Source organism: Melospiza melodia, chromosome 21 (assembly GCF_035770615.1).
Source record: "Melospiza melodia melodia isolate bMelMel2 chromosome 21, bMelMel2.pri, whole genome shotgun sequence".
Lineage (NCBI taxonomy): Eukaryota > Metazoa > Chordata > Aves > Passeriformes > Passerellidae > Melospiza > Melospiza melodia.
Window position 1 is genome coordinate 3,768,003 of NC_086214.1, and position 13,836 is coordinate 3,781,838.

Genomic DNA, 13,836 nt, shown 5'->3' on the forward strand with positions numbered 1-13,836 from the left:
CCCTAACTGGTGCCCAGTGCTCCCAAGAGGCAGTGGCTGGTGTGAGCCCAGTGCCTCCCGCACAGTACCTGGTGCCTGCAGGGCAGTGCCCGGCGCTGGTGACACTGCCAGCGGGTCAGTCACTGTCACGGGGCCATTCCCTCTCACTGCACCACTGACTGGTGCTGGGGCCTTGTACCCACTGCCTGCACCGTGCCCTGCCAATGCCCGGCACCCAGCGCTGTGCCCTGCGCCCGGTGCTGTGCCCTGTCCCTGGTACTGGTGCCCTGTCCCTGCTGCAGTGTCTTGTTCCTGGTGCTGCTGTCCTGTGCCACCACCCCGTGCCCTGTGCAGCTCCCGGTGCCCGGTGAGTGCTGCCAGAGCTGGTGCCCGGTGCCCGGCCCCAGTGCGAGTGCCCGGCGCCGGTGCCAGGTATTGATGCCAGAGCCGAATGCCAAGGCTGGATGCTGACGCCCGGTGCCGGTGCCCAGTGCGTGGTGCCAGTGCCCCGTGTGCGGTGCCCGGTGCCCGGTGCACATCTCTCGCTCCCGGTGGCGGCGCCGAGCGCCGGTGCCGCTGCCTGTACCCGTGTGCAGTGCGCGGTGCCGGGCGCTGCTGCCGCTGCCGGTGCCGCTGCCGGTGCCCGGTGCCGCTGCCGGTGATGCCGAGCGGCCGCCCCGCCCGCCCCCCCGCCCGCCCCGCCCCGGGGCCGCCCCCGCCCCCGCCGCTGCTATTTCTGCTAATCCGCGGCGGGGCCCGGCCGTGCCCATCGGCAGCCGCCGCTCCCGGACGGCGCCCGGCGCCGCAGCCATGGTAAGGCCGGCGCGGACGTGGGACCGGCCCGGCCCGGGCTGCCCCGCACCGTGGCACGGGCCCGCTCCCGCAGCCCGGGCCCGCTCCCGCCGCCCGCTGCCCTCCGTGAAGGTGACGGTGCGCGGGGGCGGAGCGGACCGGGGCCGCCGGTGCCGCAGCGGAGCGCGGGGGGGACACGGGCGGCGGAGCAGCACCTGCCCGGCCCCGGAGGGCGCAGCCCCGGGAGAGGCGAGGGGGCCACGGGCCCTCACCGGGGCATCCGGAGGGCAGCGCTCGGGAGCGTCACCTGCGTGTACCCGTCCCGCGCTCCTCCCACGGGTGTCCGTGCGCGGGCAGCGGGAGCCGCTCCGGTGCGGCTCCGTGCCGAGCATCGCTTCCCAGCTCTCGGCAGGTCCCCGGGCTGGGGCGCTGGTGGCACTGCCAGCCCGGCCGGGCCCTCGGCCGGGACCGTGACACGCACGGAGCCGGCTCCGCACTCACCGGCGGGGTCCGGAGCCGCCGCTGGCGTTCCCAGCCCGCGGGAGCTTGTTCTGCATCTCCCGCTCTGCCTCGCTCCTCCGCGGCGGTGGCAGGTCCCCAGCAGCCGCCCGGCCGGGCCACGTCTCCGCGGGGGCCTCGGGCCGCGTCCAGGGTGGGGGTGAGGACCGGGGGCTGCGGCCGTGGCTCGCGTGGCACCGGCTGGTGGCCCCGGGACGAGCGGCCTTGGTGGGGAGCGCCGCGGCCGCGCTGCCCCGGCAGCGCCGTGGGAACCAGCCCGGCGCATTCCTCCGGAGCTGGATGCAGCGAAAGCAGAGAGGAGGGCGGCTGGCGGAGCGTGTCGCAACGGAGCGCCTTCCCGACAGGCTCCAGACTGTGCCTGTGGGATGCACTCATCAGCCTCGGAAACATCGGGGGGGGACAGAGTCACAGCTGGGGACCGGGGCCGGCTGGGCTCCCTCGTCCCTGCCCGTGGGGTGAGTTGGGGCTGGAGGTGCTCCAGAAGGACCTACAGAGGCAGAGCCGGTGCCCCTGTCAGCAGTGCCACATCCCTCTGTCCCCAAAGCAGCTCCCAGCTGGCCCGGAGGAGCAGCAGGAGCCCTGGTGTGTCCCTCCCCCGGTCTCTGCTCCCGGCTCTGGGCGGGTCAGGTCCCACGTGCTGAGATGTCACCGGGTCTCCAGCCTGGACAGGCCTCGCTGTCACATCCCGGCTCACAGGGAGCCATGGTCCCATCCTGAGGTCCCTACTCAGGTGCTCGCAGGCCCTTCAAACTGGAGGATTCCTGCGGGAGAGGGACTGGAGCTGCTGCACCAAGGCCTGTGCTCATCCCCTGTGCTCACCTGCCTGGTGCTGACCCCCTGCCCAGAGCAGGGACCCACACCACAGCCTGCCCCCCATCCTTGGGGTGCCCGGCACCCTGCTCCTCTTGGAGCTGCCGGGAGACTCCGTTTCCCATCTGGAACGCTGCTGAGGGGTGCGATGGCAGAGCTGGGGGTGCCCTGGCTCTGCAGGGGGAGCATCCCGTGTACCCAGAGGTGGGGCCGGGCAGGCACAGCCCCGCTCCGCTCTCCCTGGCAGCGCTGGCCTTTCGCTGGGGGCTTCTCCTGCGCGGCGTTCGTGCCTTTGGGACCGCGTTTGTGCCAGGGATACTCAGCCACAGTGCCACAGTGGCCGTGCCGCGGGTGGCATTCTGGGTGTCACCTTTAGAGGGCTTGGAAACGCCTCTGTCATCCTGGCGGTAGGGACAGCACCTTTGCCGGGGAAAATACCTCCCGTGGGAATGCGGTACCCGTGGAGCGATGCTCGGGGGCAGCCGGTGCTTTCCTCGGTCAGGCTTTGCCCGCCGCCCCCGTGTCTCCCCGCGTCGCATCCCTCGGGCTGTCACGGCGCGGGGACGGCGCGATGCAGAGTGACAGGCGGGGACGGGGCTGCTGCTGCGGCTGCGGGGCGCTGACAGCCCGGGTGTGAGGCCGGCTTGCACTCAGCCGCGTGTGTAATCTGCTTACGGGGGCACCGACACAGCCCCGGGCTCTCGCTGCCGTAAATCCCCGCTCCTGCCGGGAGCGAGGGCTGGGACGCTGGGAAAGCGGCCGAGCGCCCCTGGATCGCGCCTGAGCTGCTCTGATGCATCTCGACACGCATCAAGGTGAATCACCATCCCTGGTGACCCCGAAGTGACAGCCGGGGAGCCCTGGCTGCCACCCACGGCTGCTCCTGGGGCACTGTTAACCCTTCGCCTCCCAGCGATGAGCCGGGAAAGCCGAGGCAGGAATGCTGGAGCTCCTGCCCGAGATCCCTGTGGTGGGCAGCGTCCCTGCTTCTCCCAGGCCGGGGCTGGGTCCTTCCCAGCCAGACCCAGCTCCAGCAAGAGCTTAAAGCCACGTGGGGAAGCTTTAAGTGTCAGGTGCAAAAGTGCGGGAAAACTGAGTTTCTGACCTCGGAGAGGCTGAGGAGCCCTGCTGGGGAACGCTCCTGGGGGCAGTGCGAATGGACGTCGTGTGCACTGGGATGGAGAGGAATTTTATCCCGGGATGGAGGGAGTTTTGTCCCAGGATAGAGCGGATTTTTGTTCTGGGACAGAGGTGTTCCCGAGGACTGAGTGTCCTCCTGCGCTGTAGGCAATGTGTGCGTTCAGCCCAGGGGGTGTTGGTGGTGCTCCTGCAGCCCCCCCAGGACCTCCCTTGGCCAATGACGGCTGGTCCTTGACACCTCCCCAGCCGGGCAGCAGCTGGGTTCGGCTCTGCCCGGGTCCCTCTCCCCTGCCGTGCCCGGCCCCTGGGTGCGCAGCCTGCCCAGGGTGGAGTTATGCTAATGCTGCTCCCCTCCCTCGGCGCAGCCGGTGCCACTCGGCATCTCCTGCTGGCCACGGGCGACGCTGGCTGGGCCATGGCCACCGGCCCCGAGCTGCAGCCTGGGCAAGAGGTACGGGGGCAGCGCCCGTCCCCGGCGGGCCGAGAGAGGGGGCACAGGGGGTGGGGGCACGGAATACCCCGGTTCTGCGGGAAGGTGCCGCAGCTGATCCTCCGTCCCCGGGACAGCCCTGCCGGGGCCGCACCTGCTGCAGGACCCCCGAGGATGGGGCGCAAACCTCGGTGCTGCAGCACTGCCGAAGTCATCGGCTTCGCCGGGGGTGGGAGACGAGGGCGAGCCCCAAAGGGCTGGAGCCCCGAGGGATGGAGCGGCAGCAGGGCTGGAAGCGCTCGCCGCTGGTGGTGGCATCACCTCCCATCCCCGAGTGTCCCCGGCCGGGCCGCGCTGGGGGCTGGCACTGAGGCCCCCCAGGCGCAGGGCGGGGAGGAAGAGGATGCTGCGGTCACACAGAGCCAGCGAGCACTCGGGACCCGCCGGGGCAGAGGGGAGCACGGGGGTCCCGCAGTCCCGCCATGGGGCAGCCCCCGCCACGGGGCCACCTGCTGTCCCCCGGCCTGGCCCCGTGGTCCCCGTGCTGTGGCCGCGGGGGCAGCGGGAGCGGGGCCGGGCGTGCGAGCGCTCGGCCCGGGCAGCGCCGTGACCTTGTTTCCAGCCCGCTGATTCCCGCATCTCGCCTGCCGCCGGCACCGCCAGCCAGCGGGGACCAGGCGCAGGGCAGGACGAGCGTGTGTCCCCATGGAGGGACCTGACTCGAGGCCCGCTCTGGGGGGACAGTCCCCAGCTGGGACCCCACAGGGTCACGGGCTCCCTCGGCCCCTGCGTGCCTCTCGTTTGGAGCTGGGGTGGCCTGGCAGTTGCCTTGGGACCTTGGGGACATTGGTGCCTGCTGGCAGCGGAGCTTGGTCCCACGGGAGCCGCTGCCGGACGTGCCCTTGGGAACGCGTCTCCTCCCGCCAGCGCTTGTAAACAGGATGTGGAGCCATCCCAACCCCGGCGTTGCCGTCCCTCGTCCCAGCCCCGAGAGCCCACGGGCAGCAGCTCGGGGGCAGCTGTGCCTTCCCCCGCCCCTGCCCGCGCCCCGCTCCGCGGGAACAGCCAGGGCAAGGAGGTGTCGGCTCCTGGTCATGTCCCTGCCCGTGTCCCCTGCCCTGGCTCTCTCCCGGGGCTGCGGGGACGGGGCCCCTGCGCTGACACCCCGTGAAAGGGCAGCGGGCGGGGGGCGTGGGCACCGGGGGACCCCTGCCCGCTCTCTGCCTTCCCCCCGCTCAGGCCACCCCCCAATCACTCTTCATCTCTTCTTGGTGTCTCTGCCTCCTCCCGGCCCCTCCCTGTGCTCCGGGCAGGCCGTGGGGCGCGGGGGAGTCCTGGCTGCCCCAGAAGACCCCGAGGAGCGGCGGGGTGCCCAGGGGGAAGGTGCCCAGCCCTGTCCCCCGGAGTGCCAGGAGCTGGCTGCCGTCCCCACGCCGCAAGTCGTAAGCGCCCGAGGGGCACGGGACCACGGCTGTCCCCACTGCCATCCCCATGGCTGTACCCGTGGCTGTCCCCAGGGTGGTGGCCGGTCCCCTGGGGTGGCCGCGTCCCGTCTCTCCTCCCATCCCTGCCACCTTCAGGCTGCATGCGTCTGGCTGCTGCGGTTTGGGGGCTTGGGAGGCTGAGCCGGGTGGTGCCACGTCGGGCTGGGACTGCCACCGCCACTGTCACCTCCTCCTTTGGTCCCCAGATAAAACGTTTCCTGAAGGAGGACTCGGACGAGGCTGAGCTGACCCAGTTCCTGCGGGATTGCCCAGCAGCTGACAGCTCCAGGAAGGTGGAGGCCCCGGAGAGCCGGCGGGAGCCCGGCCACCCCCTGGGCAGCGGGGCCCGGGTTCCTCCAGACGAAGGCAGTGACGAGAGGGACGCCAGGATTTTCTCCCGCTCCCGGCCCGCGGATTTCCAGCAGCACATCGCCGCCCCCCCGCCGCCCAGCCCCAACCGCCCGCGCAGCCCCTGGGGACAGCTGGACCCCTACGACTCCTCCGAGGTGCGGGATGTGTCCCTGGGCAGGGAGGGAGGGACACACACCGGGGGCCAGGGGCTGCGGGATGGGGGATGTTCCCATCTTGTGAACACAAAGGCTTTGGGCAGGCATGGCCTCATCCCCTGGAACTCCAATCCTGGGAATCCATTGTGGGCCGGGGGAAGGGGGTTCTCAGGGTAGGAGGTGTGCTGTTGGTGTCCCTGTCCCACGTCCCCTCTGCCCTCTGCAGGATGACAAGGAGTACGTGGGCTTTGCCACGCTGCCCAACCAGGTGCATCGCAAGTCGGTGAAGAAGGGCTTTGACTTCACCCTCATGGTGGCAGGTATGGGGCTCCAGCCAGCCTGGGGTGCTGACCCCACCCTGCATCCCAAACACCCTGCACTGGGGAGGGGGATCCTGGCTGCCCCCTCATCTTTGTCCCTCTTTCTCAGGGGAATCCGGGCTGGGCAAGTCCACCCTGGTCAACAGCCTCTTCCTGACGGACATGTACAGGGACCGCAAGCTGCTCAATGCCGAAGGTTGGGGACAGTCACGGCCCACAGGGGTGTCCTGGGTGACCTGCCCAGGGATGTTCCTGGGGGCTGCAGCCCCTCTCCCTGCCCTGAAATGACATGTGCTGTGTTGCCAGCTGCCCACTGGCACTGGGGACTGCTCTGAGGCAGTGAGAACCCCCCTGCACAGCATGGGGACCCCCCACGGGGACTTTATTTCCACGGGGAAAACAAGCCCTGGCTTGTTGGGGATTGGCTGGATCTGCAGCATTTCTGGGAGCCTGGGGACAGTCAGGACCTGGAGCACAGTGCCAGTTCAGCTGCAGCCAGTTTTTGAATTAAAATGGCCCAAAGTTGCCCAAATCCCCAGGAGGGGTTTGTTTGATTTGTTTCCGTTGCTTGGAGTGAAAGCCGAAACACACAATACAGCAGGAGCATCCTCGGGGATGCAGGGACATGGAGGCTCCTGGGGTGAAGGGGCACGTGCAGTCTGGATCTGTGGGGTCACCTGAAATGCTCCTGAGCAAGGCCCAGCCCCAGCAGAGCCCTGTGCTGCCTGAGCTGGGCTCCTGGGGTGGCAGTGGCACAGCCACCAAGGGATGGCTGCTGGCTGCCCACCATCCATGGGGATGAAGGACCACAGCATGGAGCCTCCTCTCCATGGGCTGGAGCAGGGTGTGTGTCAGAGCTGATCCAGCGGGGTCACCCCGCCCCAGGGTGGGGGATGGCGCTTGGGGGTTGCAGCATGTCCCCATGGTGTCCCCCTTGGTGACGCATGTCCCTCCCCACAGAGCGCATCACACAGACAGTGGAGATCACCAAGCACGTGGTGGACATCGAGGAGAAGGGGGTCAAGCTGCGCCTGACCATCGTGGACACGCCGGGCTTTGGGGACGCCGTCAACAACACCGAGTGGTGAGTGCCATGGGGTGGGGACTGTCCCCAGGGTGGGTGGGATGGTGATGCCATGGGGTGGGGACTGTCCCCAGGCTGGGTGGTACAGTGAGTGCCATGGCATGGGGACTGTCCCCAGGGTGGGTGGGATGGTGAGTGCCATGGCATGGGGACTGTCCCCAGGGTGGGTGGAATGGTGAGTGCCTCAGCATGGGGACTGTCCCCAGGGTGGGTGGAATGGTGAGTGCCTCAGCATGGGGACTGTCCCCAGGGTGGGATGGTGAGTGCCACAGCATGGGGACTGTCCCCAGGGTGGGATGGTGAGTGCCACAGCGTGGGGACTGTCCCCAGGGTGGGTCTCCAGCATGGGGGTCTCCCCAGTTGGGGGACAGCCCGTGGTGGGTGGGATGCCCATGGTTCACTGGGCTTAGGTGCTGAGCCATGGAGGTATTGAGCTGGGGGTCCACAGAGAGCAGGGGGGTCTCATAGAATACTCGGTGTCACCTTGCTGTCCCTGCAGCTGGAAGCCGGTGGCCGACTACATCGACCAGCAGTTCGAGCAGTATTTCCGTGACGAAAGTGGCCTCAACCGGAAAAACATCCAGGACAACCGAGTGCACTGCTGCATCTACTTCATCTCGCCCTTCGGCCACGGGTAGGGGCAGCCCCGCCCGCGCTGCCGGGGGCGGGCAGGGGCTCGCTGGGACCGGGCTCACCGGGCTCCCCCCGCAGGCTCCGGCCCCTGGACGTGGAGTTCATGAGAGCCCTGCACCAGCGCGTGAACATCGTGCCCGTGCTGGCCAAGGCTGACACCCTGACCCCCGCCGAGGTGGAGCGCATGAAGAACAAGGTGAGGGGAGCTGTCCCAGCAGGTCCCCAGCCATGGCGGTGCCCTGGGCTCTCCATCCATCTCCTGCCTGGAATTTGCCCTGGAGCATTTTCCAGGCTTGAAGCACTGTAGAGGACCATGTTGTCCCCATGGCCACCAAGGACACATCTGCCCAGGGCTCAGCTGGGGGTTGGAAGAACTGGGGACGTCCATGACATGTGGTCTGGTGGGACCAGGCTCTGGGGGCCATTGGCCCTGTGTGGTGCCTCCCATGCCCTTCCCGAGGCCGGAGCCCTGCCCTCAGGGAGCTGTTTGCCTCCAGATCCGGGAGGAGATCGATCACTACGGCATCCGCATCTACCAATTCCCTGAGTGCGACTCGGACGAGGATGAGGAGTTCAAGCTGCAGGACCAGGCACTGAAGGTGGGTCTGGCTCCTCCAGCTCCATCATTGGAGGGGCAGAGCCCTGTGGCCAGGAGGACACGTCACCGTGGGGTAGCTGCAGGACTCTTTGGGGCCGTGCAAGCTCTCCAGCATGGAGGGGCTGGCACATATCTCAGTACCCAGACATGTCACCAGGATCCCATGGCAGACATGTGCAGCTTGGTGGGATGGGGCTTGGGTGGGGAAACCCATGCCACGACCTCTGCTGTCCCACTGGGGCTCTCCACAGCCGGGCCTTTGGAATATCCCGGCAAACGGGTGCTGGACACAGCCGAGGAGGGCACATGGAGGGATGCGGGTCCTGGCAGGTGGGGGTCATAGCAGGGCCCTGCTGATCCCCCGCCATTGCAGGAGAGCATCCCCTTCGCCGTCATCGGCAGCAACACGGTGGTGGAGGCCAAGGGCCGGCGCGTCCGCGGGCGCCTCTACCCCTGGGGCATCGTGGAAGGTAACGCGGGGCTGCCCCTGTGGGGACAGGGACACGGCTGGGACAGGCTGTGGGCCCTGACCCCGCATCCCCCGCAGTGGAGAACCCGTCCCACTGCGACTTCGTGAAGCTGCGCACGATGCTGGTGAGGACGCACATGCAGGACCTGAAGGACGTGACGCGGGAGACGCACTACGAGAACTACCGCACACAGTGCATCCAGAGCATGACCCGCATGGTGGTCAAGGAGCGCAACCGCAAGTACGGGCTGGGCTGGGCTGGGCTGGGCTGGGCTGGGCTGGGACTGGGCTGGGCTGGGCTGGGCTGGGGTGGGCTGGGTTAGGGTGGGGGGCTCCTTTCTTTGGGGTGACCCCACCCACTGCAGGTGGTGTCGACAGGTCAGGGCTGTGCATGGGGCTGGGCTGGGCAGCCCCGGTGCTGTGCTGTGCTGTGCTGGGCAGCCCCGGTGCTGTGCTGTGCTGTGGAGCCCTGGTCCTGTGCTGTGCTGGGCAGCCCCGGTGCTGTGAAGGGCCCCCCTGTGCCCTTTGGGCTGGGAGTGCGTGGGGATGCTCTGGCAATGAGGGGCCCTGCAAACCCCGAGGCTGGGTCTGTCTTAGCTGGGATATTCCAGCAGTGAGGGGCACCCTGTGACCCCGGGGAGGCTGTGGGGATGCTCTGGTAGCAAGGGGCACCCTGCATGTCCCCAGAGCTGGGGCTGGTTAGAGGGGCATGTTCCAGCAGTGAAGGGGACCCCATGTGCCCCCAGGGCTGGGGCCGGGGCCAGGGCTGTGCTCTGGCAGCAAGGGGGACCGTGTGTCCCTCTGGGCTGGGTGTGTCTCCTCCATCCTGCTGGGGCAGGGATGGCCCGTCCAGCACCGAGGGGGATCCTGCATCCCCCTGGGGCTGGCTGTGGGGGGATGTCTGGCTCCAACAGGGAGGGGCCCCTGCACCCCTGCAGGCTCCAACGCCAGAGCAGGGGCCCGGCAAAAGTCAGTGCTGGGACTCTGCTCGTCGATCAGCCGAATTCACAGCACCCACATCTGCTTTAGCCACCCCGAGGTGCTGAGGGAGCCCCCACCAGCAGGTCCCCAGTGGGACCCTCCCCGCTGGGGGTCAGAGCAGAGTGGGAATGAGTGGAGGCTCTGTGGGTCCCGGGGGACTCGAGCTGTGCTGTGGGGGGCTGGCAGTAGCTGTGGGCACCTCTCTGGCACCTCTAAGTGTCTGTCCCTGTGTGCCCCGGGGCAGGAGCCATCCCTCCGTGCTGAGGCTGTGCTGCGGGGACTGCTCCGCCGACTGAGCCGGGACCGGCCGGGCCGCCCCGGGCCTGGCCCTGCTCGCCCTGCCACCCCCTGGCCCCTCTATAAAAGTGCTTGTTGGTACCCAACGCTGTCTTGGTCCTTCTGTGCCTGAGCAAGGCCCAGGCAGCTGCCCTCGGGGCGAGCCGGCCCTGTGGCCACCCACTATGGCCCTGTGGCCACCTGCTGGTGTCCCACACAAGCTGCCCCTGGGGTGCCAAAGGACGCTGGGTGCTGGTGGTGTCACCCCGGCTCACCCAGGTTTGAGGATGTGTCACTGTTAGGTGGCACTGAGCCCCTGGTCTACCCAAGGGACGGGTGCCCCCGTCGTGCTGCCCTCCCAGGGCCGCCATTTTGGGGTGCTGAGAGCCTTTGCTGCTCACCCCCTTGCCGGGCCCGGCTCCAGCTTCCTGTCCCTGCCAGGGCTGGCAGGAGCTCCAGGTGCTCCCCACGTCCCCAGGGCCAAAGCCGAGACAGCGGCAGCACCTTCCAAAACAGCTCCCGAGGCGGCCAAAGCCCGGCCCTGGCGCTGGCCCAGCCCCCGGCACAGCGGGACCCCGCGGGCAGGGATGGCCCGTCCTGCTGGGACAGGGATGGCCCGTCCTGATGGGGCAGGGATGGCCCGTCCTGCTTCAGCCAGGGATGGCCCGTCCTGATGGGACAGGGATGGCCCGTCCTGATGGGGCAGGGATGGCCCGTCCTGCTGGGACAGGGATGGCCCGTCCTGATGGGGCAGGGATGGCCCGTCCTGATGGGGCAGGGATGGCCCGTCCTGCTCCAGACAGGGATGGCCCGTCCTGATGGGGCAGGGATGGCCCGTCCTGGTGGGGCAGGGATGGCCCGTCCTGATGGGGCAGGGATGGCCCGTCCTGCTCCAGAGATGGCCCGTCCTGCTCCAGACAGGGATGGCCCGTCCCAGCCGTGTCCCAGCCGCGTCCCAGCCGCGTCCCTCACCCCCTTTGCCCCAGGGCCCGCGCTGGCCGTGGCTGTGGCGATGGCACGTGGCAGCACGCGTGACGCTGCCAGCCGCTGTCGGTGTCCCGGTTGTCCCCGCTGGGGTGGCACGTGGCATCCCCCGGCACGGGTGGAGGGCCGGTCCCTCCCGGGGCCACGGGAGAAGCCAGGCTGGGCTGGGCTGGGCTGGCCCGGCTCCCGCGCGGCCTCAGGGGGATGCTCGCGGCTCTCTCCGGCAGGAATGGGCTTGAATTGGGGCAGAGGCTCCGGAGAAGGGTGTGGGGCATCCCTGGGGCTGGCGGGGCAGTGGAGTGCCTGGAGAGCCCATCCTGAGGCCGGGGGATGGGATTCTCCCCAGAATAGGAGGGTGTGGAGGAAGTCTCTGGGTCCTCCCTGGGTTGGTGCATGGCAGGTTGGGGTGCAGAGATTTGCGGGGCTGGCTGGGGCCGCTCACATCTCCCTCCAGCACTCTGAGGGTGGCCATGGGGCCCAGGGGCTGTGCGGGGGCTGCTGGGGCCCTGCAGGGGTTGGGGCATCGAAGGGGGCTGTCCCTGGGGAGCTGGGGCAGCGCCCCCACCTTCTCTCTCTGCCCACAGCAAGCTGACCCGGGAGAGCGGGACAGACTTCCCCATCCCCGTGATCCCCCCGGTGCCGGACGTGGAGACCGAGAAACTCATCCGGGAGAAGGACGAGGAGGTGAGCGTGGGGCTGAGCCCCACAGCCCGTCCCCACTGCCTCCTGCCCGGCCATGGCACAGCCGTCAGGAGCCGCCCTTCCCGCAGCATCCCAGCGAGCAGGGTCTGCAGGTGCACCCAGGGGTTCCCCCCACCCCTCCCTAGCTGGGCCATCCCGGTTTGTCCGGGATGCTCAGCCCGACCCCATTTGCACGGGAGCAGCGTGCGTGGGGCTCGGCACCATCCACGATCCCGGCTCTGCTCCCTTCCAGCTGCGGCGGATGCAGGAGATGCTCCAGAAGATCCAGAAGCAGATGAAGGACTCGCACTAGCCCGTCCCTCCTCCTCCTCCTCCTCCTCCTGGCCCCATCAGAAATGTTTACATCACGCTCCTCCCGCCCGGCCCCGCTGCCAGACTCGGTACCAACACCCACCCACCACCTTAAGCTGCGGCATCGCCTTATCCAACCCCCAGCGCCCGCGGGGACACCCGGGGACAGCGAGGGGACACCGGGGACAGCGAGGGACAGGGCACCCAGCCCGGGTTCCTCTGCCCCGCTTCCCCCAATCACTGGGGACAACTTGGTCCCCCAGGCTTTGGTTTCCCGTTTCTCCACAGCTCTGGGGAGGGCCCTGGCCAGTCTGGTCCCCACAGCGTATCCCTTGTCCCCGTGTCACCCTGGGCTCCCTGCTTACAGCCTTTATGCTCAGCTTGGCCCTGGCTTAAGGGAAGAGGAAAAGGGGGCACTGGTGCCAGCCCCACAATGCCCCAGCTGCTGAGGGGGACAGGGCTGTTCCCCTGGCCTTGGCTGGCGTGGAGGGACAGCAGCTCCTGGGGACCACAGGGGACAGAAGAGATGGAGGGACAGCCAAGAGACAGCCACCATCCTGCTCCCTGCCAGCACCAGTGCAGGGACACTGTGTCCAGCCCTGTGGACACATGGAGCAGTGGGAGACACTCACCCTGTCCCCACAGAGTGACAGCAGGGCTGTGGCACGAGGAGCACTGGGGAATTGGTGTCCCCAGGGAAAATCCCTTGAACCCCAAATCAGAGGCTGGGCACCCCCAGCCTGCCGTGATGTTGGCCCTGTAAAGCAATAATGAGTGTCCTGTGCCCCTGGCACCTCTCACCCCATGGCAACAGCACCGGCCCTGGCTGGAATTTCAGCCCCTGCTGCCACTTGCTTGCCTGTGGTGTCCTGTGTGCCCAGGATGTCCCTGTCCCTGCTGCTTCTTGGCACAGCAGCCCTGTGTATTCTCCAAGGACATCCCCATGTGTGCTGCTTCCCAGCAAAGTGCTGCTGCGTGTCCCCATGTCCCCCATGGTGTCCCCATGTTCCCCACCATGTCCTGGTTGGTGTTGCTGCCCTACAGAGCACTGCAGCTTGTCCCCCCCTCCCCGGACTGTCCCCATCTGTGTTGCTTTCCCACAGAGCTATGTTGCATCTCTGTGTCCCTGTGGGATGTCCCCAGTCATGTCACCACCCTGCAGGGCTCTGTGTAGTGTCCCTGTGTCCCCAAGGATGTCCCCAGCTGTGCTGCTTCCTGCAAAGCCCCACTGTGTGTCCCCAGGGCGAGCCCTGGCCACCCCTCCAGCATCCCCAGGGAGATGGATCCACACTCCTCCGGGTCTGGGAGAGCCTGCAGGGGATGGGGAGGATGCAGCAGGACTGGGAGCACTGGGATGAGTGGGAGCAGTGGGAGCAGTGGAATCTGTGGGAGCAGTGGGAGCAGTGGGATCAGTGGGATCAGTGGAAGCAGTGGGATCAGTGGGAGCAGTGGGAGCAGTGGGATCAATGGGAGCAGTGGGATCAGTGGGAGCAGTGGGAGCAGTGGGATCAGTGGGAGCAGTGGGATCAGTGGGATCAGTGGGAGCAGTGGGATCAGTGGGAGCAGGGGGATCAGTGGGAGCAGTGGGATCAATGGGAGCAGTGGGATCAGTGGGAGCAGTGGGATCAGTGGGAGCAGTGGGATCAGTGGGATCAGTGGGAGCAGTGGGATCAGTGGGAGCAGTGGGATCAGTGGGAGCAGTGGGATCAATGGGAGCAGTGGGATCAGTGGGAGCAGTGGGATCAGTGGGAGCAGTGGGAGCAGTGGGAGCAGTGGGAGCAGTGGGAGCAGTGGGGTCAGTGGGAGCAGTGGCAGCAGTGGGATCAGTGGCAGTAGTA

At 68.1% G+C, this 13,836-nt stretch overlaps 1 protein-coding gene across 3 annotated transcripts; it reads left to right on the forward strand.

The window, feature by feature from the left end:
* Positions 1-733: 733 nt before the first annotated feature.
* SEPTIN4 (septin 4) lies at positions 734-13,442 on the forward strand. Of its 3 annotated transcripts, none has more exons than XM_063173770.1 (12): positions 734-792; positions 5,361-5,660; positions 5,887-5,980; positions 6,090-6,176; positions 6,941-7,064; positions 7,564-7,698; positions 7,776-7,893; positions 8,195-8,296; positions 8,669-8,765; positions 8,843-9,005; positions 11,590-11,689; positions 11,940-13,439. In XM_063173770.1, the coding sequence occupies exons 1-12, from the start codon at positions 790-792 to the stop codon at positions 11,997-11,999; spliced, it is 1,383 nt and encodes a 460-aa protein (XP_063029840.1). In that variant the 5' UTR covers positions 734-789; the 3' UTR covers positions 12,000-13,439. The 3 variants fall into 3 exon arrangements, with proteins under 3 accessions (XP_063029840.1, XP_063029839.1, XP_063029841.1); XM_063173769.1 differs by lacking the exon at positions 734-792 and adding an exon at positions 3,607-3,691; XM_063173771.1 differs by lacking the exon at positions 734-792 and adding an exon at positions 4,333-5,112 and having other exon boundaries at positions 11,940-13,442.
* Positions 13,443-13,836: the final 394 nt, after the last annotated feature.

What these genes read in the sequence shown, in the direction of transcription:
- SEPTIN4 (XM_063173771.1), top strand. Translation starts at nt 4,612, where the DNA reads ATGTGGAGCCATCCCAACCCCGGCGTTGCCGTCCCTCGTCCCAGCCCC. An exon ending in CTTCACCCTCATGGTGGCAG is followed by an intron (nt 5,981 to 6,089) that starts GTATGGGGCTCC and finishes CCTCTTTCTCAG; the next exon opens with GGGAATCCGGGCTGGGCAAG. An exon ending in CAAGCTGCTCAATGCCGAAG is followed by an intron (nt 6,177 to 6,940) that starts GTTGGGGACAGT and finishes CCCTCCCCACAG; the next exon opens with AGCGCATCACACAGACAGTG.